The sequence below is a fragment of the Pelophylax lessonae genome (assembly GCF_965119305.1).
Source record: "Pelophylax lessonae genome assembly, chromosome: 1".
In the NCBI taxonomy this organism is placed as follows: domain Eukaryota; kingdom Metazoa; phylum Chordata; class Amphibia; order Anura; family Ranidae; genus Pelophylax; species Pelophylax lessonae.
The window spans coordinates 722,693,417-722,718,067 of record NC_138768.1 but is presented as its reverse complement, the minus strand read 5'-3'; the positions used below and the strand labels follow the sequence as shown (position 1 = coordinate 722,718,067).

Here is a 24,651-nt window from a genome sequence, read left to right as displayed (position 1 = left end):
TATTTTAATTTTTCTTAGACTGAACGGTAGCTTTGTTCATTAATTACATTTTTAAACTCTGACAGAGATCATGCTGTGAAATTACTGCTGGAGTGTTGCATGATGCACTCTTTTTTTACTCTTTCCTGACTGAGTATAGAAGGGTGCAGTAAAATAACCTACAATGGTACAACGCTGCTCTGGATTTGAGTAATGGTGAAAGATCCTGGCTGTATTATCTTTGATTACACAGTAAGAATGTTTAACCATTTAAGATTGGTGGCGTAGAATTGGTAACTTCCCAGAAAGTGATGGCAGGCATGCTGGTGATGGCAGTGAGGGAGAAGCTGGAAAAAATGGTTTAAATGAGTGGTAAATTGACAGATGGGAAGCATGGGTGAATTACTGCTTTGCTTGCAGGCACAACATATTATAGAAGCACTGACACTGGGAGGCAACACGGGGTGTGATTAGAGATCTCAGAGCCTCATAGCAAAGTTTTGATTAGGTTCCTATTCCACTAAAATCCTCTGGAATGCAGTTGATAATACAGGGTGCTAAGGGGAACTGTATCAGCTTATGTTAGTATCTATGCTGCCTGAATCTCCCTCCTAATCTGTCCTCATGGCTTTTGTTTCCCTGCTTTAGTGTACTCTTATAAGTGTCTCCAACATTTAACCAGTTCTGGACCGGAAGGATTCGGCACTGTGTTATTTTAACGGACAATTGCATGGTCACGCAATGCTGTACCTAAATAAAATTGATGTCCTCCACTAATAGAGCTTTCTTTTGGTGGTATTTGATCAGCTGTGAGATTTATATTTTTTGCGCTATAAACAAAAAAAGAGCGACAGTTCTGAAAAAAACAATATTTATCACTTTCTGCTATATAACATTGCCCAAAAAAAGTTTAAAAATCTATTTTTTTCATCCTTTCAGGTCAATTTGTATTCTCCTGCATATAGCAATAAGCGTATTTTGATTGGTTTGCGCAAAAGTTATTGCGTCTACAAACTAGGGGAAAGATTTATGTCAATTTTTTTTTTTGCTTTTTACTAGTTTTTTAATAGTCCATCTTGGGAGAGAGCAGGTGAGGGTGGCTATGTTCCAATATACAGTGGGATCATGAAGAACAACTGTAGCCGCCATCCAACAAGAAAAATACATACAGTACAGTGGGACATGGTGGATGAGTGTAGCCACCATCCAACAGGAAGTCAAATCTCTGCTTTAAAAAAAAAAAAAAATTTGAGATTTGTAGGTTGTGAGAGCAGTAGAAGGAATTTTTTTTAAGGTAAAGATGAGCTCCAATTAGATTTGTGTTTATTAAAAGTCAGCAGCTACAATTAAACAGACACTCGCCTGTCCCAGGATCCACCGATGTGTTCACCAGAGCCGTTATTTCCATTGGTCTTTTGTCCGCGGTGCCTGCATCTCAGCTGTGTGCACCCGATTGTGACAGCTTGCAGCTTCTTGGTCCTGCAATCTTCTGGGACTTCTGACATGTCCCAGAATACTGTGGGGGTTGGGGAGGATAGGGAGGAGCCTAGGTGATCTGAGCTGAAGAGGGAGCGGGTACCTGTCAAAACCTGCTGGAGTTTGCATGTTCTGACTGTGCCTGCATGGGTTTTCTCCCACACTCCAAAGACATGATGGTAGGGTAATTGGCTCCTGTCTAATTTGGCCCTAATATGTGTATGTATAGTGTTGGACCTTAGATTGTAAGCTCCTTAAGGGCAGAGACAGATGTAAATGTACAATATATGTAAAGCACTGCATACATTGATAGTGCTATATAAGTACTTGTAATAATAATAAACCAGAGTTTAAAGTGGATGTAAACCCTATTCATGAAAAACCACCTGGGTACATATATCTGTAGGGTTTATTTATATCTCTCCAAAGCCCTAAGTCCCGTGTCTTTCTACTGCTCCATTCTTCTGTTATCAGCATAATAACTTCTGACAAGTTCTCTGACGAGAACAGCTGGAAATTTGTGTCAGAGTGGGTACATAGAGATAGGTTATCAGAGAGCTGGTCTAGTCACAGCATAGCTTTCTCTGCCTATGTGAAGGGGAGTGTGCCTTTCCTCCAATCAGCGGTCACACATTGTATGCCAAGACTCCACACCCAGTGCTGGAACAGGAAAAAAAATCTATCACAATGTATACTTTCTAAAAAGTGTAGAAAGCTGAAAACAGCAGATATACATATAAAACTCATGTAGGGAGATTTGTTTCATCTCTGTGTATCATCTGAGGCTGTTCACTTCACTGGGTATATGTGAGGGTTTACATCCACTTTAATGTCACTTTAATGCAATCAAAGGGAGCTTGCATGGTACAGTACAGAGCTAGCAGGGTGGATGATTGCAGTAGTAGGCTTCAAAATACACAATAACATGTAGCATCTAAACTACATAACGTGTAGTATTTTCATTACTGCACATTATCTCATTACTTAGTTACATAGTTTATAAGGTTAAAAAAATACACAGGTTCATCCAGTTCAACCTTTGTGTATGTGTGTTTTATTTTTATTCTTTAACAATTCCCATAGCCCTGTACATTCTGCTTCCTAGGGAAAACATCAAAACCTTTTTTTGAAGTTGTCCACAATCTCACTTTTACAACTGAAAAATATTTAATCAATTCACTGTAGGTTTTATTTTAAGGATTATATTACAGCATGCTCAACAAATTAAAAGTATGTGAAAGGTTTGTGGTATCAAAATAATTCTTTATGAAGTAAAATATCATTTCATGGGAAATAAAGATGCTCAGTGGTTAAATAATTATTTAAAAAAAATGATTTGATCGTCAGTGGCATTTACTGCGTATGTGTGAATTGAAAATTTTCATAACTAAATGACCATAAAATAAAGTAATGAAAGCAGTTTTGAGTTGAACAATTTGAGATGTATTTGCCGCTATAGCTTAACCTAGGGGTCCCCAAAATTTGGCCCATGGGCCATATCTGACCCACTACAAGATCTTATCTGGCCTGTAGCTAAAGTCAGTGGTGTGTCCTTTATGTGCACACATTGAGGATTAAAGTCAGCAGAGGATGCTCCCAATGTAACGGGGTCTTGATGTAAGGGGATTCTGATGGGGATCCTGATGTGGGGGGGGGGGGTATGGAAATTCTGATGTAAGGGTAGACCTGGATGTAGGGGGATTTAATTAGAGAATTTGATGTGGGAGGATTGCTTTTTTTTCGGCTAAGGAATATTTGTAAAACATAGGCATGTCCCTCATATTGAAAAGTTTGTATACCCCTTTCCAAACCTATGTTTTAGGCAGGGCAAGTATGTCTCTAACACCTTTCTACTAGGTCTTTAGCATAATGACGACTGGGCGGTGGCTTTAAGATCCTGATTGAAAATCATATGACGTCCTGCATGTGCGCTGCTCGTGCCCACCCCCGGGGGTGTGCAGGACGGTGTACGCTGATGAGCTGTGTTCCTCAGACACAGCAAATCACCAATCAAGATAAAGAGCTGATGACGTAGGCTCTTTACCCTGTGATCGGCTGTGCCAGTGTCTGAGGAAAGGAAAGCCGAAAACTGGCTTTCCAGTTACAGGGGACATTTACACCGTGCCCTAATTATCAGTGCAGCAGATCAGTGTCTATCAATGCGACATAACAGTGCCCATCATTGTAGTCTCACCAGCGCACATCCGTGAAGGAGAAAAATTACTTTTTTACAATATTTTATAACTGAAACTAAGAAACTTTTTTTTTTCAAAATTTTCAGGCTTTTTTATTTGTTTATCAAAAAATAAAAACCCCAGTGGCGATTAAATACCACCAAAAGAAAGCTCTATCTGTCTAAAAAAAATAATAAAAAATGTCATTTGGCACAGTGTTGCATGACTGCACAATTGTCATTCAAAGTGTGACAGCGCTGAAAGCTGAACATTTTCCTGGGCAGGAAGGGGGTTAAAATGCCCTGTATTGAGGTGGGTAATGAACTTTCAGCCCAAGCATTTAAATGATACAGATACTGAAGCGTCAGTTTTAATCAGAGAATTCGCCCTTTATATTATTTGTCTTGGAAATAGAACTTGAAGTTTAATCCTAGGAAATGTTCAACATACATGATTAGAAAAAGAGGCAGCACATCACTCTGGCAGTCAAAATGTGGACACTCTAATTTTAAATCTAGCTGTGCAGGATAAGAAATGTGACATGTCTTCTCATTCTTTTTCTGCTCTGTCTATATGATTGCTGAATTGTTCATATGAAAATGAATTGGATTTGGTTATTTGCTCACTTGTCATGTTCTTTTTCATATCAAACAAACAAACATGTTTTTTCCGTTAATTTGCATTTCCATTATTAAGTTGGGGAAACATTCATCATTACCAGAGAGCAGCCCGACTGGAGACATAACCGCTGAATACATCGGTATCAGTTTGTGTCAGTAAAACATTCAACATTGATTAGCTTTATTTACAACAAGTGACAACATAAATTTTTCCTCAGCGGATACAGAGTCTGGCTCATCAAACAGAGTCACCGCCAAGTCCTGTCTCCCTGATGTTTTGTGACTGCTTTGACCAGTTGTTGGCACACACAAGAGAACGTGACGTGAATGGTGCTTCTGTATGGGACTCGCCCCTTGAATTCTACGAACAGCCCTCCGAGCTCTGGGCGATGATCTCTTAAATACCATGACTACTTCACTGGCTGGCTGCTGACATGTTTGATGCCACACAGATGTATTAGTATTCACTGTGCATAGAGAGGCTTGCAGCAAAGCGGAAAGGGGAGCCAAGAACACTTGCAGTTGCCAAGAATTCATGTTTTTTAATAGTTTGTAATGCATATTAAAAGTTCATTGAAGAGCATACTTTCCAAGGTCATCTGTTTTCATCCTGGCATAGCTATTGTGCACTACGTCACAGCTATACTTAAAGAAATATTGGAACTGTACGCAGTGAAAGTATATCTAAACCCAAGACCAAATTAGTTCTGTATTGCAAGTGACTAGTCCTCAGTTTTCTTTTTTCAGGCTAAGTACATTTTCTGCATGTAAGACAAACACTGGTTGATCCTGATAAAAATCCAGTATCCTTGTTACTTCCTGTGTACTGAACTGAAATCTCAAAAAATGTCATTAGCTTTCCAAGCTTTCTTCCATGAACTACACTACCCTTCCTCTCTCTGAGCAGAAAACGGGGTATTCGTAGTCAATTTAGGAGAGCAGCCTAGGGTGACAACTTTGCTCCTTCGTGGATCGTGGAGTATAGTGACAGAATGTTGTCAGCCTAGAAAAGGTTGTGGTTATCAAGACTGTGGGTTTGGGGTTATTTATTGTGAACCTATGAAAAAATTCCTAGAAGAAAGTTGGATCCATCATTGTATCAATGTTATTTGTACTGCATAGTAGTGTATTTACACACAATATCAATACATTTTGACCTATTATCACATTACTTATGATAATATGTGTCATATGTGTCACCCTGTGTCATATTCACCCTCTGTACAACCAACTTTCTTCTGCGTCCTATGCAGAATACTTTTCTACATAGAAAAGGTTGTGGGTTACTGGAAGGATCATCAAGTGAAATTAAAAATTAAAAACTAATGCAACCACTGCATCCAACAACTGGTAAAATTACACTTTTTGTTTTGGTGTTTGGATATGCTTTATTGATAAAACTGGGTATATTATTTTATTTCACATGCCTTTATATTTTTCTCCATATTTCCAAACAGACCAAGCTGTCTGTCAAAATTGACTGAGATTGGGACACTATAACACTTTAAGGGGTGCTTACAACAATCACCATTTATTTTTTTATTTTTTTTTACTTTTAAATTTTTATTGGAATTTTAATTTAACATTTTCAACAGTAGCATTTACAATTGTTTGTTACTTCTGACTCATTGCTTGGTACATGTAACAACAGTTAGGAAAATGAAGAAAATTACGATAATTACAGGAGCACAAGGTGCTTCTCAGTGGTAATGTTTTTGCTAAGCAACAGATATTTTGCTTGTTTTCTGTAATTGTTTTTTAAATGCAAAAACTTCCCCCTTCTCTTACCTAAAGGGAATTTGTTAGCAGAGGCCTCCAGGCCAAGAGATTAGACCACTTCTCATCTGCTACTGACAAGTGACTTCTCTGTTGAACAGGATGTCTCATGATCCTACACATCTACTAAATAGGTCACTCTGCCCCTCTCCCCCCAAAAAAAGTGAAAATTATGTTTCAGTTATAGTTGAAGTCTAGTAGCAAAAGTCACTCTCTGTTTTCGGCTATTTTTTTTATTTATTTTTTTTAACTACAGCACTAAGGTCTCACAACCGTCTTTCTTTGAGTTTTTTCAGTCTGTTCTACAATTTCTCAGTTCAGGTCTATAATGCCAGATTGGCCAAACATTTGCATCCTAATGGACATCAGCCCACATCCAGTAAAGTAGAGCAAATACAAAGACACAGTGCAGTAAATAGGAAGCCTATATTGCCAAAAAACTACAGATGGTACCTGCTTTTCTCCCATTGTTGTAAAAACGTACTTGTTTGCTCTATCCTATGTTGGACTCACTGACTTGAAAGTTCTATCCCAGTTTCTTAACTCTACTAAAGTATTGGAGATCATGTTCAGGATATATAAGGGCTAAATGAAATGCTTCTCTATTGTATTAAAGCAGTTGTTATATCATGTGCATTCCTTAGGAGGAGCAGCCCACCAACACCCCACATTTTCCAAATATGCTCTCTGACATTTAAAAATGTGTTTTCCAGCGTGCTGGAAATCACTGTCTGTATGATCGATGAACTAAATCACACTAACATTTTCCAGTACTTATCAGGCTTAAGACTTCTGTAGAAAACCAAAATTTTACACTGGCGGGTTTTATTGGAAAATCCAAGTACGTGGATTTTTCACGTGTTGTAAAACGGAAATGTGGCAGACATTTCTGATGAAACTTAAAAAGCTCATTAATGACTGTAAACACTTTTTTTTTTTTTTTCTAGATCCAAGGAGGAAAACTGCAATACAAGTTTGATTGTGGCAGTGGTCCGGGAATTGTGTCTGTGCAGAGTATTCATATCAATGATGGCCAGTGGCACACAGTGTCATTAGAGGTGGATGGAAACTATGCCAGATTGGTCTTAGATCGTGTCCATACTGCATCTGGTACTGCACCCGGAACTCTGAGAACACTCAACTTGGACAATTATGTATACTTTGGAGGTCACATGCGCCAACAAGGAGCAAAGCATGGAAGAGGTGCCCAAGTCAGTAATGGATTCAGAGGATGCATAGATTCTGTGTATCTCAATGGTCAGGATCTCCCCCTTCATAGTAAATTGAAGAACTCTGCACTAATAGAAGAGACTGTGGACGTTACTCAAGGATGCTCACTGACTGCCGCCGATGCCTGCGCTGGCAACCCCTGCCACAATAGTGGGGTATGCTCCCCCCTGTCTAATGGAGGTAGGCTTTCTTTTGCACTGGTAACACTCGCTGACATAATTGTTTGTGTTTATTTGTTGTTGTATTATACGGTTTATAAGGAGCTGTATATTCCAAAACTGCTGATTACCTACTGTACATTGTGTTCCCTCTTGTGCAGTAAAATCTAGATTAGAAAATCTATCTTCAGTTTTTATCTCAAGGCTCACATAGTAGCAGCCATAAAAGAAAAGATCCATCATTTAAATAGTGCTGTTGTTAAATTATTAATAGAGACGAAACAGGAGAAATTCACCTGCACTTTTATTTAAAGAAAAGTAGAAATAAAACTATGGAGCACATAGGGAAATATTATGTGTCCCAAACATCTCTGCATTATCGCAGCTTGCAGACTTATAAATGTATTACGGGTAGTCCCAAAGCAAGTATTGGACAATCCATAGCCCTGTAGCAGAAAAGTTAGATATGTATCAGTTATTTTTAAAAGTGCAGCTGTATTTTACTGGTAATATCTAATATTGTACTTTTGGCAAATCAGTCACATTCATTCACATTCGCTTTGTTACCTACAGTGCCTGCGTAAATGTATTTTATTGGGATTTTATGTGATAGACCAACACAAAGTGGCACATAATTGTGAAGTGGAAGAAAAATGTTTTTCAAAACTTTTTGCAAATAAATATGTGAAAAGTGTGGCGTGCATTTGTATTCAGCCCCCTGAGTTAATACTTTGTAGAACCACCTTTTGCCGCAACTACACCTGCAAGTCTTTTTGGAGATGTCTCTACCAGCTTTGCACATCTAGAGAGTGACATTTTTTTCCCATTCGTCTTTGTAAATTAGCTCAAGCTCTGTCAGATTGGAAGGAGAGCGTCTGTGAACAGCAATTTTCAAGTCTTGCCACAGATTCTCAATTGGATTTAGGTTTTGACTTTGACTGGGCCATTCTAACACATGAATATGCTTTGATCTAAAGCATTCCATTTTAGTTCTGGCTGTATGTTTGGGGTCGTTGTCCTGCTAGAAGGTGAACCTTGGCCCCAGCCTCAAGTCTTTTGCAGACTCTAACAGGTTTTCTTCTAAGATTACCCTTTATTTGGCTTCATCCATCTTCCCATCAACTCTGACCAGCTTCCCAGTCCTTGCTGAAGAAAAGCATCTCCACAACATGCTGCTACCACCATGTTTCACGGTGGGGATGGTGTGTTCAGGGTGATGTGCAGTTTTAGTTTTCTGCCACACTATATTTTGGTTTTAAGGCCAAAAAGTTCAATTTTGGTCTTTTCTGACCAGAGCACCTTCTTCCACATGTTTGCTGTGTCCCCCAGATGGCTTTTTGCAAACTGTAAACTGGACTTCTTATGGCTTTCTTTCAACAATGGCTTTCTTCTTGCCACTCTTCCATAAGGGCCAGATTTGTTAAGTGCATGACTAATTGTTTTCCTGTGGACAGATTCTCCCACCTGTACTGTGGATCTCTGCAGCTCCTCCAGAGTTACCAGGGGCCTCTTGGCTGCTTCTCTAATTAATGCTCTCCTTGCCTGGCTTGTCAGTTTAGGTGGATGGCCATGTCTTGGTAGGTTTGCAGTTGCGCCATACTCTTTCCATTTTCGGAAGATGGATTAAACAGTGCTCCGTGAGCTTTTCAAAGCCTTGGATATTTTTTTATAACTTAACCCTGCTTTAAACTTCAAATCTACTTTAAACTTTATCCCTGACCTGTCTGGTGTATTCCTTGGCCTTCATGATGCTGTTTGTTCACTAAGGTATTTTTTTAGTTAGGGGTATCAGAATAAAGGGGGGCTAAATACAAATGCACGCCACGTCTTTCAGATTTTTAATTGTAAAAAAGTTTGAAATCCATTTATCATTTTTCTTCCACTTCACAATTATGTGCCACTTTGTGTTGGTCTATTACATGAAATCCAAATAAAATATATTTACATTTTTGGTTGTAACATGACAAAACGTGGAACATTTTAAGGGGTATGAATAATTTTCAAGCCACTGTATATTGTTCCCACCTTTCTTTTTGGAGACTCTTAAAACATTCAGCAAGCCTGATGGAAATGCTCTGATTTTACATGTTAGAATGGGGGATCTGTACGTGCATAAAATACTTTGGGGTTTAAATTAAACCAGAACTTCTGGCTTGCTTTCATTTTAAGTAGTTCATTTGGGCCAGCCTGGTCCAAATAAATGATATTATCTGTACAATATTTGTAGGCCATGGGTTATAGGCTTCTCCTTTAGATACAAGCTTATAACCCATGGTGTATGAATATTATGCCTGTGTCCTGCACTGTACTCCATAGATATAAAATTTCCAGGTAAGTCAAAAATCCTCTTATTTTCATGTCAGAAAAGTCTGGCCACTAAGGATGCTCTAATAGTCTGTGGTAGCTTTGCTGCATACAGTAGGCTTCATTGTCTACCTGCACTGGTACTATGTATGTGAATATGATGTAGGCCAGTGTTTTGTAAAGTGTGACACTGTAGGACTCAGGATTTCTATGCTGAAATGCATTGCATGGGAATATAGTTATTGTAAAGGCAGGTAGCATAGGGAACATGGTGAAACCATTGTTTGTGTGACAGTTGACATTTTGGGGAAGATAGGACACTAATATCCATGTAGGTGGGTGGTAAATTTCAATAGTACATTGACACATTGCAGATGAAAAATATTTGGGAAACTCTTCTGTAGCTGATTGCATCTAACTATTCCCTGTGGCTATTTCTTTAATTTGGCACAACTGATCCTTCATAATATTATTATACAGAAATGTATATAGTGCCAACAGTTTGCGCAGAGTTTTACAATGTTAGGACTAGACAGTGCAGTTACAATTTAATTCAATACAGGAGGAATCAGAGGGCCCTGCTCATGGAGCTTACAATCTAAGAGGTAGGGTCAAGTGATACAAAAGGTAATAACTGTGGGGGATGAGCTGATGAAGAAAATGAAAGTACAGTTGTTAAATGGAGGCAGGATAGGCTTCTCTGAAGAGAAAAGTTTTCAGGGATCACCTAAAAGTGGATAGATGGATAGAGTTGGAAATAGTTTGACAGATTGTGGTAGGGAATTTCAGAGGACGGGAGAAGACCTGAAGGCAAGTATGGGAGCAGTTGACGAGGGAGCTAGAGAGCAGGAGGTCTTGGGAGGAACAATGAGAATGATTTGGTTGATATTTAGAGACTAGGTTAGTGATGTAGCTGGGGGCAGAGTTGTGGATGGCTTTGTAAGTTATTGTTAGTGATTTGAATTTGATAAGTTTGGAGAGTGGCAGCCAATGGAGGGATTGACAGAGGGGTAGCAGATGCAGAGTGGTTTGTAAGGTGGATAAGTCTGGCAGCAGCATTCATGAGGAACTGAAGGGGATAACCTATTTTAAAGGTAAGCCAGTGAGGAGGGAATTGCAGTAGTCGAGGTGAGAGATAACCAGGGAGTAAATCAGGATCTTTGTGGTTTCATTGGATAGGAAGGGACGTATTTTGGAGATGTTGTGGAGGTTGAGGCGGCAAACTTTGGAAAGTGAGTGCATGTGGGGCTGAATGGAGAGTTCAGGATAACACCTAGCACCCTGGCATGCGGGGATGGTTGGATGGTTGTGCCATTACTCTTCACAGAGAATTTAGGGGAAGAGGCACATGGGAAATAATATGAGCTCTGTCTTGGACAAGTTGAGTTTAAGGAAGTAGTGTGACATTCAGACAGATATGTCAATTAGTGATGCATGAGGAGAGTGATGGAGTGAGCTGAGGGGTGGAGAGATTTGGTTGTTGTCAGCGTAGAAATGATATTAAAGGCCATGGGAGAAAATAAGCTGACCCAGGGAGGAGGTACAGATTAAAAGTAGGAGAGGTCCAAGAACAGAACCTTAGGGGACCCCGACGGAGAAAGGAAGAGGAGCGGAGCACGTAGAATTGCAAGCGACACTCTGCGGTGGGATAGGTAGGATTAGAACCAATGAAGAGTGCAGTCACCAAAGGGCCAAGTAAAGTTTTTTTATAGGAGGAGGGGTGGTCAACTGTATTAAAGGCAGGAGAAAGGTCCATGGGTAGGAGTACAGAATAGTGTCCCTTGGTTTTTGCTGTTAGTAAGTAATTTGTGAGTTTAAAAGAGCAGTTTCTGTGAAGTGTTAAGTGCAAAATCTTGACTGAAAGTGATCAAGGAGGTTATTCTTAATGAGGTGACCACTCAGTTGGTTGCAGACCAGACATTCAAGGGGTTTAGAGGAAAAGGAGAGCAAAAAGATAGGGCATAGATTGTTTAAATTGGTGGGGTCCAAGAATGCCTTTTTAAGTATAGAGGTGACTAGTGCATGTTTTAGAGAGTTGGGGAAGATGCCGGAAGAGAGCGTGTGATTGAAGATGTAGGTTAAGGAGTGTAGGATAGAGTCAGAAGGTGACCATAGTATTAGAGAGGGAATAGGGTCCAGGGGACAGGTGGTTAGGTGGGCATTAGAAATACCAAGGTCCAGAGGACAGGTGGTTAGGTGGCCAATAGAAATAAGTTTGACAACCTCAACGATAGTAGCAGGGTTGAATAAGGGGAGTGTTGATTGCACCTGTTAACATGGGATGTTAGGTGGGGAAAATAGCTGTAGAGTGGAAATTTCATCACAAATTGAAGCAATCTTATTTTTTAAGTGATTGGCGATCTCCTGGGCAGTGAATGAGTTAGTGAGTGGAGGATGAAATAGAGAATTAAAGGAGTTGTAAAGTCTCAAGGTTTTTCACCTTAATGCATTCAATGTATTAAGGTGAAAAACCTTCTTGGTTGCAGTTTCCCCCCAGACCCCCCGTTGTCCTTACCTGAACCCGAACCTTTCAGAGATGAACACGAGCCCAGCAGCTCCAGCTGCTGTCTCGGGTCCTCATTGGATAGATTGATAGCAGCAGCACTAGAAGCCATTGGCTTTGACTGCTGTCAATCGAATCCAGTGACAAGGAGCGGGGGGCGGGGCCGAGTCCCACTATCTCTGTAAATGGACGCCGCACGGGTGCCCCCATGGAAAGCGGCTCTTGGTGGGGGCACCCGATGAAAAGGAGGAGCCAGGAGCGACACCGGGGCACCCCAGAAAAGGAGGATCAGGGCTGTTCTGTGCAAAACCCTTGCACAGAGTAGGTAAGTATAACATGTTTGTTATTTAAAAAAAAAAAAAAAGTACCTTTACAATCACTTTAAAGGTAGAGAAGGGGAGACAGGGTAGACAGGGACTGGATGACAAAGTGTTAATGTAAGTGATAAAACAGGTCTGCTTGGCAGTGTGGAGGCAAGAATTGTATTTTCGGAGGGCAGATTTATATTAGTTGAAGTCTTTGAGAGACTTAGTCTTACACCACAGCACGGCTATGTTTTTTGAGACTTCTACTGTTATCTGTTTGCCAGGGTGCAGACATAAGAACAAAAGAAACAACACGTTTGCTATTTGCACAGTTTGGCTAATAATTGTCCTACATTATATTATTATAATTGAGAAAGAAATGTGTAGTTGTATTTCTGTGATACTGCTAACCTGATATTGAACTTTCTGTTATTGCTCTAACAGGTTACTACTGTAAATGTACATCATCATATGTGGGCACACATTGTGAAATAAGTGTCAATCCCTGTGCCACCAACCCTTGCCTGTATGGTGGTACCTGCATTGCAGTTAAGGATGACTTTATCTGCCACTGTAGAGGAGAGTACACTGGTCAGAGGTAAGTTGTAATACTCATTACTTTTCACACTTGGGGAGGAAAGGAGTGTACTTATATACTGTTTGAAGGTACTATCAACTTGCTATTGTACATTTACTGTTTTTCCTCATAATAATATATGTTTTTGTTATGTGAGGGACCTGTATGACCTACTTTGATTAAATTTAAACCTTCCAGAGTACTGTATACCAGTATTCAACCACTGTGCCATTTCTGGCTCATCAATCTTCTAGCAGTATATTTACCATAGTAGTATCTGTTATGTATTCCATGGCCGATAACCCCATGGATGAAACAAACTGCATATGGGTGTGTATATTGGCATGTTACTATGTATCCATAATTTATTGGTTGTGTGAAGCTATCAAACATATCAAGGTACAGCCCTTGATTACTGACCACAGTTTTAAAAAGGCACTCAAAACCAATTCCTAAATTGTCTCCTCGTATATGATGGAGATCAGATTGTCACTCTACAGCCCTGATCACAAATATAATATTAGATGTACTCAGTCCATGCAAAAACATTGCCAACATTTTGAAATTGATCTCCATTCATACTGACACTATGCACAAAATATGGAAATTGCTATGGACACTGAGCTGGTTAACACTAGGTGGTTGTAGAGTCAATTTGCAAAAAATGCCTGATTCCAACCAAACAAATGATTACTTCCCTCAGTAGCCTCTAGGTGGTGCTATTGTGACATATGTCATAGATCCAATGTTCTCTGTAAAGCATGGGTGTTCAACCTTTTGGCTTCTCTGGTCCACATTGACCGTAGAGAAATTTTCTCGGGCCGCATATAAAATATATACTATAGTTAAGGAACATAAGTAATAAAACGCCGCCGCGCCCTTCCCACGCTGCTGCGCCCCCCCCCCCCCAGCACTAATTTAACACAACTGGATGGAGGATGAGGATAATCCCTTCCGAGACAGCCTCTGCCTACAGTTAGTTGGAAGCCACTGTGGCTGTGCCCCTGAGCCGACTTCCTTCCTCCCCAGCAAAAAAAAAAATTGTCAGGGGGCAGTGGGCCGCATTGCCTGCGGTTCCAGGCCGCAAGTTGGACATGCCTGCTGTAAAGGAAGATTGAAGATTTCTATAGGCATGAATGGATAAACTCTGTTCATCAGGAGCACCCTATCAGTTAAAGTGGAAGTAAACCCATATATTTACCAGTTTAAAAAACAGTAACATTTCCGGCACGTCCTGGGAATGTAATTGTCACATTGGATGTGTTCTCAACCAAACTGTCAGACCATTGAATGGCTGAAGTCATAACTGTTTACCATGTGCAGCATCATGGCAGTTAAAGATCAAAAAGAGGCCAAGATGGCGCCTTTCTTTTTTGAAAACAATTGTAGGGTTTACTTCCAGTTTGATACTCGGATCTAGCCAGAGGTGTTGCAGCATGAGCCTTTCTCCTCTGTTGAAAATGCCCCTTTAAATATGTTTGTGCAAAGGTTGTATGCCTTAGCACTAGAAGTATCTAGACTCAATGGAAACAGCATTTCTTATTAGTCCTAGGAATTTTTTTTATTCAATCTTCAAATGCATTGCATACTTTCAGCTTTTTGGACACCAGGTAATAGTTTGAGAAGCAAACAGGGATGTGTGTCCCCGTGTAATACACAGAAGTATTATATTTCGAAGCAGGCTAGGTATTGCTTCTTCTTCGTGGATTTCTAACCCAGTAGGTGTCCACTTAGCTGCAGCTAAACAATAATGAAACAGCACCAGAAAGAATTACTTCTCACAGCTTGGGAACAGATGAAGCCAGCACTTGCATCTAACCTCTATTGCATTTTGGATGGGCTAGAAACTGCAAACAATATTGAATCATAAAAGTGTATCACAGAAGAGTTGTGGATGGCAGAAAAGGATTGCTTGTTTTGACAGCTCTTCACTATCTGTGTTAAGGTTGCCAAATACTACTGATTTGAATAGATTACAGGTATGAACATCCAACTTCTTTTTAGATTTTCCATTTATGATCTACAGACAAAAAATCCAAACATGTTCCTGTTTAAATCTGAACTCCAGGCAAAAAAAAAAGCTAAATATATAGATGAGGGCTGTTTTACCTGCTATAGGATTTGTATTTCTGTCCACAACACAGCCCTGTCTGTCAGGGAATAAGACCTTATTTGTCTCCACCACAGTTAAGTAACGCTTATCAGTCTTGTCCTTCTTCCTTAACCACTTTACAACTAGAGCATTTTGCTGTCTTACGTCTGGGCCACTTTTTGTGTTTCTGCGCTGTGCGAATTTAACTGACAATTGCGCGGTCATGCGACGCCGTACCCAAACGAAATTTACGTCCTTTTTTTCCCACAAACAGAGCTTTCTTTTGGTGGTGTTTGATCACCTGTGCGATTTTTACTTTTTGCGCTATAAACAAAAAAAGAGCGTTTATTTTGAAAAAATAACAATATTTTTAACATTTTTTTATATGAAATCCCCCCCCCAAAAAAGATGTAAAAACCAATTTTTTTTTAAATTTGTGGCCAATTTGTTTTCTGCTACCCATGTTTGTTAAAAAAAATCGCAATAAGCATATTTTGATTGGTTTGCGCAAAAGTTATTACGTTTACTAACTATGGGAAAGATTTATTTATGTAATTTTTGGTGTTTTTTTTTTTTTTAACGAGTAATGGCGGCGATCTGCGATTTTTTTTTTTGCGGTACTGCGACATTGCGGCGGACAGATCGGACCCTTGACTGACATTTTTGACACTTTTGGGGGTACCAGTGACATTACTGCAGTAATCAGTGCTATAAATATGCACTGTTACTGTAAAAATGACACTGGCAGGGAAGGGGTTAATTTTATTGGAGAGGGATTAATGTATGCCTGGTGCTTACTAACGTGTGGGGGGGGGGGGGGGGGAGGTGACTGAGTGAGCCAGGGACAGATCGGATGTTCAGCTATGCTGAACACTCTGATCTGTCGCTCCCTGTCACTTAGGAGATCCGCCCGCTCTGTTTACACAGACGGGCGGATCTCCAAACTGGATTCCCAGACGATCGGGGCAGACCAGCGGCGATCGCCGCCGCTCCTCCCCTGGCCCGACTCCCGCTGTGAATGAAAACAGCGGGAGCTTGCCTCCGGCGGCGTGCGAGCGCCGCCTACAGGGGGAGGAGTCTGGCGACGTAGGTCTACGTCGTCAGACCTACAAGAGCCACTTTGCCTCAGTAGTACTACGGTACTCAGCGGTAAAGTGGTTAAGTAACACTTATCAGTCGTGTCCTTCTTCCCACCTGTGACTGGACTGTGAAAAAGGAGCAGCACACTGATGAGCTCATCTCTTTGTCACTCTGCTCTCTCCTCCTATCAGCATATACTGAGTACTGCACCACAACTCCTGGACTCATTGTGTTGTTTCTTTTTCTTCCTCCAATATGAATGTTGTTGTTGTACAAGTATTGCAAAAGGCTGATACCAGGTTAAATTCAGGTACTTACACTGCTCAAATTAAAAAAAAAAACATATTTAATTCGGTATTAGTTAATGTAACTCTGCAAGTATAGCTAAAGCTATTTTAATTTTACTTCTCCTATGGATCACAGGAGTACAATTTGTTCTGCACTCCTGTGACCAGTGTTCAGCCAACAGCTGTTGTGTTCAGCCCGCTATCCACTGATGTCACTCAGCTAGTTCAGGCTCGGGAAAGATACCGACTTTACTGTCTGGATTGACTCAGATACCTGGCCGGCAGCTGGTTCAGCATCTCAGCCTGCTGCTGAGAGCCTGAGCCAGCTACACCACCCCTTCATAGCCCAGCACTCCAGTGAGCGCTAGAGGGGGCAGAGCAGACTGACAGTCAAGGCTCTCTGCTCAGAACAGTGGAGGGGAACTGAGTGATCAGCCATGTTTGATCACTCATTCCTCGGTGTAGAGCCGGTGAGGAACATATGTAGCTGGGGTCGGTGCTGCAGCCATCTAGGTATGTTTTTGTTTTTTTGGCTATTCCCATACTTCTCTTTTAAATCTGCCTGGAGTTTAGCTGTAAAACCCTATTCTAGCCAAAATGTGTTTTTGTTTTTAGTTCTGAATAGAGCAGGGAGGGATTACATCTTCTGTTTTTTTTTTTTTTTTTTTGCTGTTTGCTGTTCAGAAAAAAATAAAATAAAAATAAGCAGAATGTCTGTCAATAGGCCTGGAAGGAACAAATGGTAATAAAAAGTCTCAGGGGGTCTAATGCAACTTCTTCAACTATGTTCTGTCCTTCTGATACCCTGTGCAGGACATAAGGGTTAATCTCCCCAATAGGAGCTCAGACAGCAATAACAAACCAACAGAAGCTTCAAGCCCACAATCCAGCAAAACATGGCTCCAGTAGGGCTTTATTTGTTACAATTTTTGGTCCAAAAAATGAGTGCAATAGACTACATACAATACATTCTATATACACTATATTACCAAAAGTAATCAGACATCTGCCTTTACCACGCACATGAACTTTAATGGCTTTAATGGCATCCCAGTCTTAGTCTGTAGGGTTCAATATTGAGTTGGCCCACCCTTTGCAGCTATAACAGCTTCAACTCTTCTGGGAAGGCTATCCACAAGGTTTATGAGTGTGTCTATGGGAATATTTGAAAATTCTTTCAGAAGTGCATTTGTGAGGTCAGGCTGATATGGATGAGAGGGCCTGGCTCGCAGTCTTCACTCTAATTCATCACAAAGGAGTTCTTTCAGGTTGAGGTTAGGACTCTGTGCAGGCCAGTCAAGTTCCTCCACCCTAAACTTGCTCATCCATGTCTTTATGGACCTTTCTTTGTGCATGGGTGCGCAGTCGTGTTGGAACAGAAAGGGGTAATTTCCAAACTGTTCCCACAGACTTGGGAGCATGACATTGTCCAAATTGTCTTGGTGTGCTGAAGCTTTCCCTTCACTGGAACTAGGGGGCTAAGCCAAACCCCAAAAAAGTAACCCCACACTATAATACCCCCTCCACCAAATAATTTGGACCAGTGCACAAAGCAAGGTTCATAAAGACATGGATTAGTGAGTTTGGGGTGAAGGAAATTGACTAGCCTGCACAGAGTTCTTACCTCCACCCGACAGAACACCTTTGGGATGTATTCGAGCTGAGACTGAGAGCCAGGCCTTCTTGTCCACATCAGTGCCTGACCTCATAAATGCGCTTCTGGAAGAATGGTCAAATATTCCCAAAGACACACTCCTAAACCTTGTGGATAGCCTTCCCAGAAGAGTTGAAGCTGTTATAGCTGCAAAGGGTGGGCCAACATTATATTGAACCCTGCGGACTAAGACTGGGATGCCATTAAAGTTCATGTACATGTAAAGGCAGACGTCCCAATACCTATATGCTAATATAGTGTACATGAGAGTTGTTCCTATTAATCAATGGCATTCCAAACAACAAAGGTAATTCTTAGCCAGTGTTACTTCTTCTGTAGCACCTTCCCTAGCATAGAAATCATTGAGAATTAACAGAACTGAATTAACCAAATAAAATAATTGAAGGGCGGTTATGTGCAGTAAAACGGCTCCACTGCTCTACTGTAGTATGGGATCACCCATTTACTGCACATAGCAGAAGAACTGGGAATTAATTTTCTGCTGTGACTATGTTCTACAAAGAATGTGGACTCAGTTGACCTGCTGAGCTCCTGCTGATATTGTGATTACACTACATTATTCAGACTGTGACTACTAGATTTTATCAGTGGTATGTAGTAGACCTTAACAGCCAATTATGGTTCGGTATTCATGGGAAAGCGGATTATAGGGTTTACTGAACAGAATTGCTCTTTGCACATTTCACTTTAGAGAAAATGTGATACCTGTTTTTATACAATTGGCATATAGTAGATTAGTTAAGAAAGTAAATCATGTGTTTAGATAAGTTTGTTCTTAAAGTTCACCTAAAAAAAGAAAGTTTAGTTAGATGCCATTGGTTGAAACACCCACTGACTTAAAGAGGCTATCAACAAAAACGAATAAACTGATGATAACATAAAGTTGCTTTCACATACCTGGAGCAGCCCCATAAACTCTGCCCTTATGGGGGGAAGCTAAACATTGGATAGGTAGGTGAGGATACAGAGTGGAAGATAAAGAGTCTTACGGGGGGGCCCTGGAAGACACTGGAGAAGGATAAACAAGCCAGAGATTTCACATTTCAGAAGCACATAAGGTATTATCATGCACATTTTTGTCACAGTGCTTTTTTATGTACTCACGAGATCTAGGTCCATGCCACCGCTGCATATAACTACTTTGACGCCCTGTGGCTCCTGTCACAACAAGCAAATATCAGCATCATCCATATCTGGAATAATTCACTTGCCACCATAGCGGTTACATGTATGTTTGTGCATGGTGAGGCACCAATACTGCATGTACAATACATATGTGCTATCTGCACCCACTGTATTGGGGTGGGATTGAACTTAGTTTTTACCTCGTTTTAATGTATTGTACAATATTGCCATTTGAGGAACCCTGTAAATGCTCGGTTCATGTCACATTTATGCTCAGCTTCCAGCTTGTAAAAGCCTTTAGTTGGGCCCACACCCCAGCATTTTAGACAATCCATATTTATTTTCTAATAAAACTGCAATATCTGAGGTTTTGTTATCAAAAGAAACTGGACACAAGAAGAATATGTGATAAAAATAAGTTTGTCAGCCTTAATATATACATTTGTTTTTAAATTTAACTAAACAATTAATTGTAATTCTTTACCGACTCATAGACGTGTATTTAAATAATTATCTTAATATAATAATCCTGTTGCAGATGTCAGTTAGGACCATACTGTAAAGACAATCCCTGTAAGAACAGCGGGAAATGCATTGACAGCTTGGATGGCCCTGTGTGCGAATGTGAACCTGGTTTCCATGGAGAAAGGTATCTCCTCCTTCATTCATTGTATCCCTTTAACCGCTAATGTCAATTAAGTTATTTGAACAATTGTGAATTACTTATAGTTTTTATTTTGCTAACGGTAAATGATTAATCACTAAGGTTAACAGTGTTAACTTTAAAAACGCTATATTTAGGGGAAAAATAAAAAAATTATGAAGGAAACTCCATTAAACAGACCAATCTGTATGTTTGAAATCTTGGATGTTAAACATAGGGATATCTTCACTGCACTTCCATGGTGTACGGCTGAGCAGCACTTCGCCTGACTCCATTTTGTTCCAGGAATGGGACGGGAAGCCCCTATACCACTGCATGGAGCATAGCGCTTTGCCATGTATGCTACATACAGTTCATGCAGAGATGACAGCATCTGCATTTTTACTGGTCCAAATAAACTATTTAAGTAACATAAAACCTGGAGTTAGGCTTTAAATAATCACATTGTACCCTACACTTTCATATCATTCCTGTCTTTGTTCCATTTTAGCTGTGGTCTGAGTTATAAGTGTAAAAAGGATGCTTGATGATAAATGGGATAAATTTAAAAAAAAGGCCAAAAATAGGAAATGATTTGTTACACCACAGTAAGCAGATTCAGAATTAAAGTGTTTTTTTTTTTTTTTTTTTTTATTGGCAACATAGCAAAACAGATATATCTTGTTTAAGGTAGTTGATAGATGAGGTCCATTGCCCCTGGGTCTGACATTTTACAGGACTAATATTAATGTCACAGTTTGTCTGCTTATATTGTGTTACCATCATTAAGCATATTTTTCCCCAAAGGACAGATACTAAGAAATGCCAAGACTTTACTAGGGACATCCTCAGTGAGTGACACTTCTTGTTTGTAGCCTTCTGGTTCACCCTCTAACAACTGCTAGTATATAGGCAATAAAACACAGCAAAGTACCAGATTGGAACCCAAGAGTGACGTCTATATATTTGTTGATGGACCACTAAACCCAGTCATAATTTTTGTTTTATATTGTACCATAGCAATCTTCAGATGTGGTAGCTGCTTTTTCTTTTTTTTTCTCTCTTTTTTCTGGCTAGAAGATTTTCGGTGAGTACAGAATATAGCTGTTGATCTTGCCAGAAATGAAGTGTCCTTGTCACTTCCTGTAAACTTCTAATCTCCCCATCTCCCATGTAACAGAGATGAACAAAAGCAGACATATTAGTAGCCTGGTACAATAATTTTTATTAAAATTTTCTATTTATAAAGGATTTATTAAAGGATTTACAGTTTTGAAAAAAAAGAAATGCAATATAACTGCAAACAAAAAAGCAGTAACCTTGTAAATGACACAAGCAAGAGCATAATGGAGCTCACATAAAACAGGTACATAGAACTATAAGGGCATCAGCAATTACCAACTATAAAAGGACAGCAAAGTAGCAAATGTAAGGGTTACAGAAAATCTAAAGTGGTAGCCCATTCATAGTCTTCGATGGCAACAGTAGGCATCCCTAAAAAGGACTGCAAAAGGAAAAAAAATGGGGAAAGGGAAGAGGAGGCTGGGAAGCAAAAACACTTGCCTTAACAAGAGAAAAAGGGGAGGAAAAAGAAGGGGGAAGGAAAAAGGAGGGGGGAGGAAAAAGGAGGGGGACCTGAGTGGACCCACTATTAGGCTATAGCAGCCTCCACCGAGGCAGACATGTTAGTAGTCCAGCCTGGTTGGCAACCATGGCTCCCTACATAGATATACTGCAAGAGTAAATTTAGCTACACTAGGTCAGGTAATGTGTTATTAGGTGAACGTAAAAGATAAAAGTATGAACAAAGAAAACAAATGCTGCCACCACATTAAGGACTGGTAAGCTACATGATATTGAAATTTTTTTTTTGGATTTAGATGCACTCAAAGATCAGGAGAGGACGGTGTTTAAGCAGGACAGTAATAGATGCAAAGGTGAAGGGAATGACATAGGTTGTGACATAGGCTGAAGTGAGAGTAGCAGACAAATGCATGCATAGCAAAATCCAAGAGACCAGGCTGGGGAATGATCAGAGTAGCAAAAGCAAATTAGTAAATGGAGTTACCAAAACACCATGAAGAACCTATATGCCTATGTACTGTATGTTTTCCACTTGGTAGGCTAATGCTACATAGGCATAGTACACCTAGCCAAAAAACAAATAATGACAGTAGTTGCGATTGCCTTGGCAAGGCAGATGTCTGGGGTATCTGTCTGCTTACAATTGTCTAATGTCCTATAATTGATTTCAGTTATCAGATGCCATACTTATTGACTTGTGCTAGTTATCATGATGCACACTTGTTTTATATGTTATAATTGTAACTGACCTGTGGTAACACACAGTAATATAGATACTATGCCATTGAAAACATATAGAATAGATATTACAGTGGGTGAGTTTAACATTGATTTTGTGCTGTTTCAGATGCCTGAATGATGTTGATGAATGCACAGATAACCCATGCCCCAGCGGTGGCCTATGTGAAAACACCTACGGCTCTTACACTTGTAACTGCAGCAACGGGTATGGTGGGAAACATTGCACAGACATTGCCCTCAATAAGTACGTTTCCACCTCCTGGAACATTGGCTTAGCAGAGGTCATTGGGATCATCGTCTTCATAGCAGGCATCTTCTGTCTGGTTGTAATTTTTGTTGTTTGCCGAGTAGTGTCCAGTAAGAAGAAGAAGAGACAGCAGGAATCAGAAGACAAACACTCTGGGGTATCTTCTGCATTTTTACAAAGGCCGTTCCTGGATCCCAAAGTGAACAAGAATATCTATTCCGATATCCCCCCACAGGTGCCTGTCCGCCCCATATCTTACACTCCAAGCATTCCAAGTGATTCCAGAAATAACTTGGACCGAAACTCCTTTGAAGGATCCACCATTCCAGAACACCCTGAGTTTAGTACTTTCAATCCAGACTCTGTTCATGGACATAGGAAAACTGTAGCAGTCTGCAGCGTTGCTCCAAACCTACCACCTCCACCTCCATCTAACTCCCCCTCCGATAGTGACTCGATCCAAAAGCCGAGTTGGGATTTTGACTATGATGGTAAGCTTTTGTCTTGAATAAAACGCTGCAAAAAAAAATATTATCTTTTAAACCTTAACAGTGAGATTACAAGCAGAACTGTTAAATCGATATATTTCCCAGGCTTTCTCAGGAATCTTAGCCTTAATAATGAGAGCGAATACAGACCTTGTAATTGGCATACTTGTTCTGGGTCAGTGTACTACTCCATCAGCATGATAGCCAGTCAACTAGTGTTTTCAAAAAGATACAACAGCAATGGTTACCTCCATGCTTCCTTAGTACATATTTACTTTAATTACACAGTGCATGAGTTGCAGCCGCTAATCACAAAAGTTTTCCAAGTTGTGCATTCGACAGAAGTAATTCTAACGACGTATTGATTGAAATTCAGCCAGTCCTTGCTGAACCAGACAAATTTCTATCCATCTTTATTCCATCCCCATTTGGGAATGGACCAGGTATCCAACACAACAAAAGTGTTTGTTCCCAGCAGCGGTTGGCTGGCTTTCTGTATAGCTGAGGGATTGTATAGTGACTGTTCATAGCAATCAGAAAATCGAATAAATGTGAATAAAACAGGGGATGATGGTTTTTTGTTACCTTCAGTTCTGACAGCTTCAAACCAGAAATTGGAATGGGTTCAAAACCCTAGATTATGTCAGTGTGCCCTTGGGAATGTTTAGCTGACTCTTTGTTGCCCAATTTTGCTTGAGGGGAAACTTCAATGGTTGAGAGTAATTTTTAGTAGTTTTTATGTTTTTGTACTATTAAAGTGTTACTAAACCCACAACAGTAAATTGAGTCTGTATTTGCAGTAAAGCATTCTTGTTAAACTCACTGTGGAAACTAAAGGGTTAATCCTCTGCATTGTGTAAAAAGGCTGTTTGATCCTGTCTTCTCTGATCCTTCCCTTCTTCCATAGTCCCCAATCTATCTGCTAATGGAAAAGAACCTTGGGAGCAAGCTGCACATGCTCAGTTCGGTGTATATTGCTAGAGAGTGTTTTTTCTTGGGAGGGTGCATGTGATCAGCGCAGGGCCAATCAGCATTGTCCAGATAGAGGGTCAGGGGTCATACAGCCTCATAGGTCAGTCAGAGGAGAATGAAAACTCCCCCTACAAGCTTTAATCAGACACTGATAGAAGTCACAAGACTGCTTTATACTGCTGATAAGAAAAGGTATTTAACAGTTGATATTTACTAACATAATGGCATTTCCATGTACTGTGGGAGACCAGATACAGCGAATGCAGGCTCCTGGGTTTAGTGACACTTTAATTTTATTTATTTTTACAAATATTTAATATAGAGTGCAGCAATGATATTGGTGTCTTTGAGAATCATACATTTTTCTTTTTAAAGAGAAGAGCAGAGCTGATCTGGTCTGTAAAACCCTATCTTACCAGAGCAAGCAGGGGAATAGAGAAGCAAGTGACTCCTCTAGCTGATTCACTAGTTTGAGCTATTGAGCTCTGTAGAAAATAAATTGTTTTCAGTAAAGCAAATAAAACAGGTAAACATGTAAATTAAAATAGAGAGCTGCACCTGTTGGTTGGATATAAAATATAAAATACGGTTATGTAATATTTCATATTTTGCCAA

General features: G+C 40.1%; 1 protein-coding gene across 7 annotated transcripts in view; it reads left to right on the top strand.

Annotated features, from left to right (window-relative positions):
* The window catches only part of FAT1 (FAT atypical cadherin 1), a 430,056-nt gene that overhangs the window by 386,259 nt on the left and 19,146 nt on the right, over positions 1 to 24,651 (top strand). For all 7 annotated transcript variants that reach the window (XR_014225403.1, XM_082261039.1, XM_082261043.1 and 4 more), the window contains 4 exons: positions 6,973 to 7,435; positions 12,970 to 13,123; positions 19,900 to 20,010; positions 22,436 to 23,067. Coding sequence is in view for 6 of the 7 variants with exons in the window: in XM_082261039.1 (XP_082117165.1) it covers positions 6,973 to 7,435; positions 12,970 to 13,123; positions 19,900 to 20,010; positions 22,436 to 23,067 (1,360 nt within the window). In the remaining variant the exon portion in view is untranslated. The remainder of the gene's footprint in view (positions 1 to 6,972; positions 7,436 to 12,969; positions 13,124 to 19,899; positions 20,011 to 22,435; positions 23,068 to 24,651) is intronic.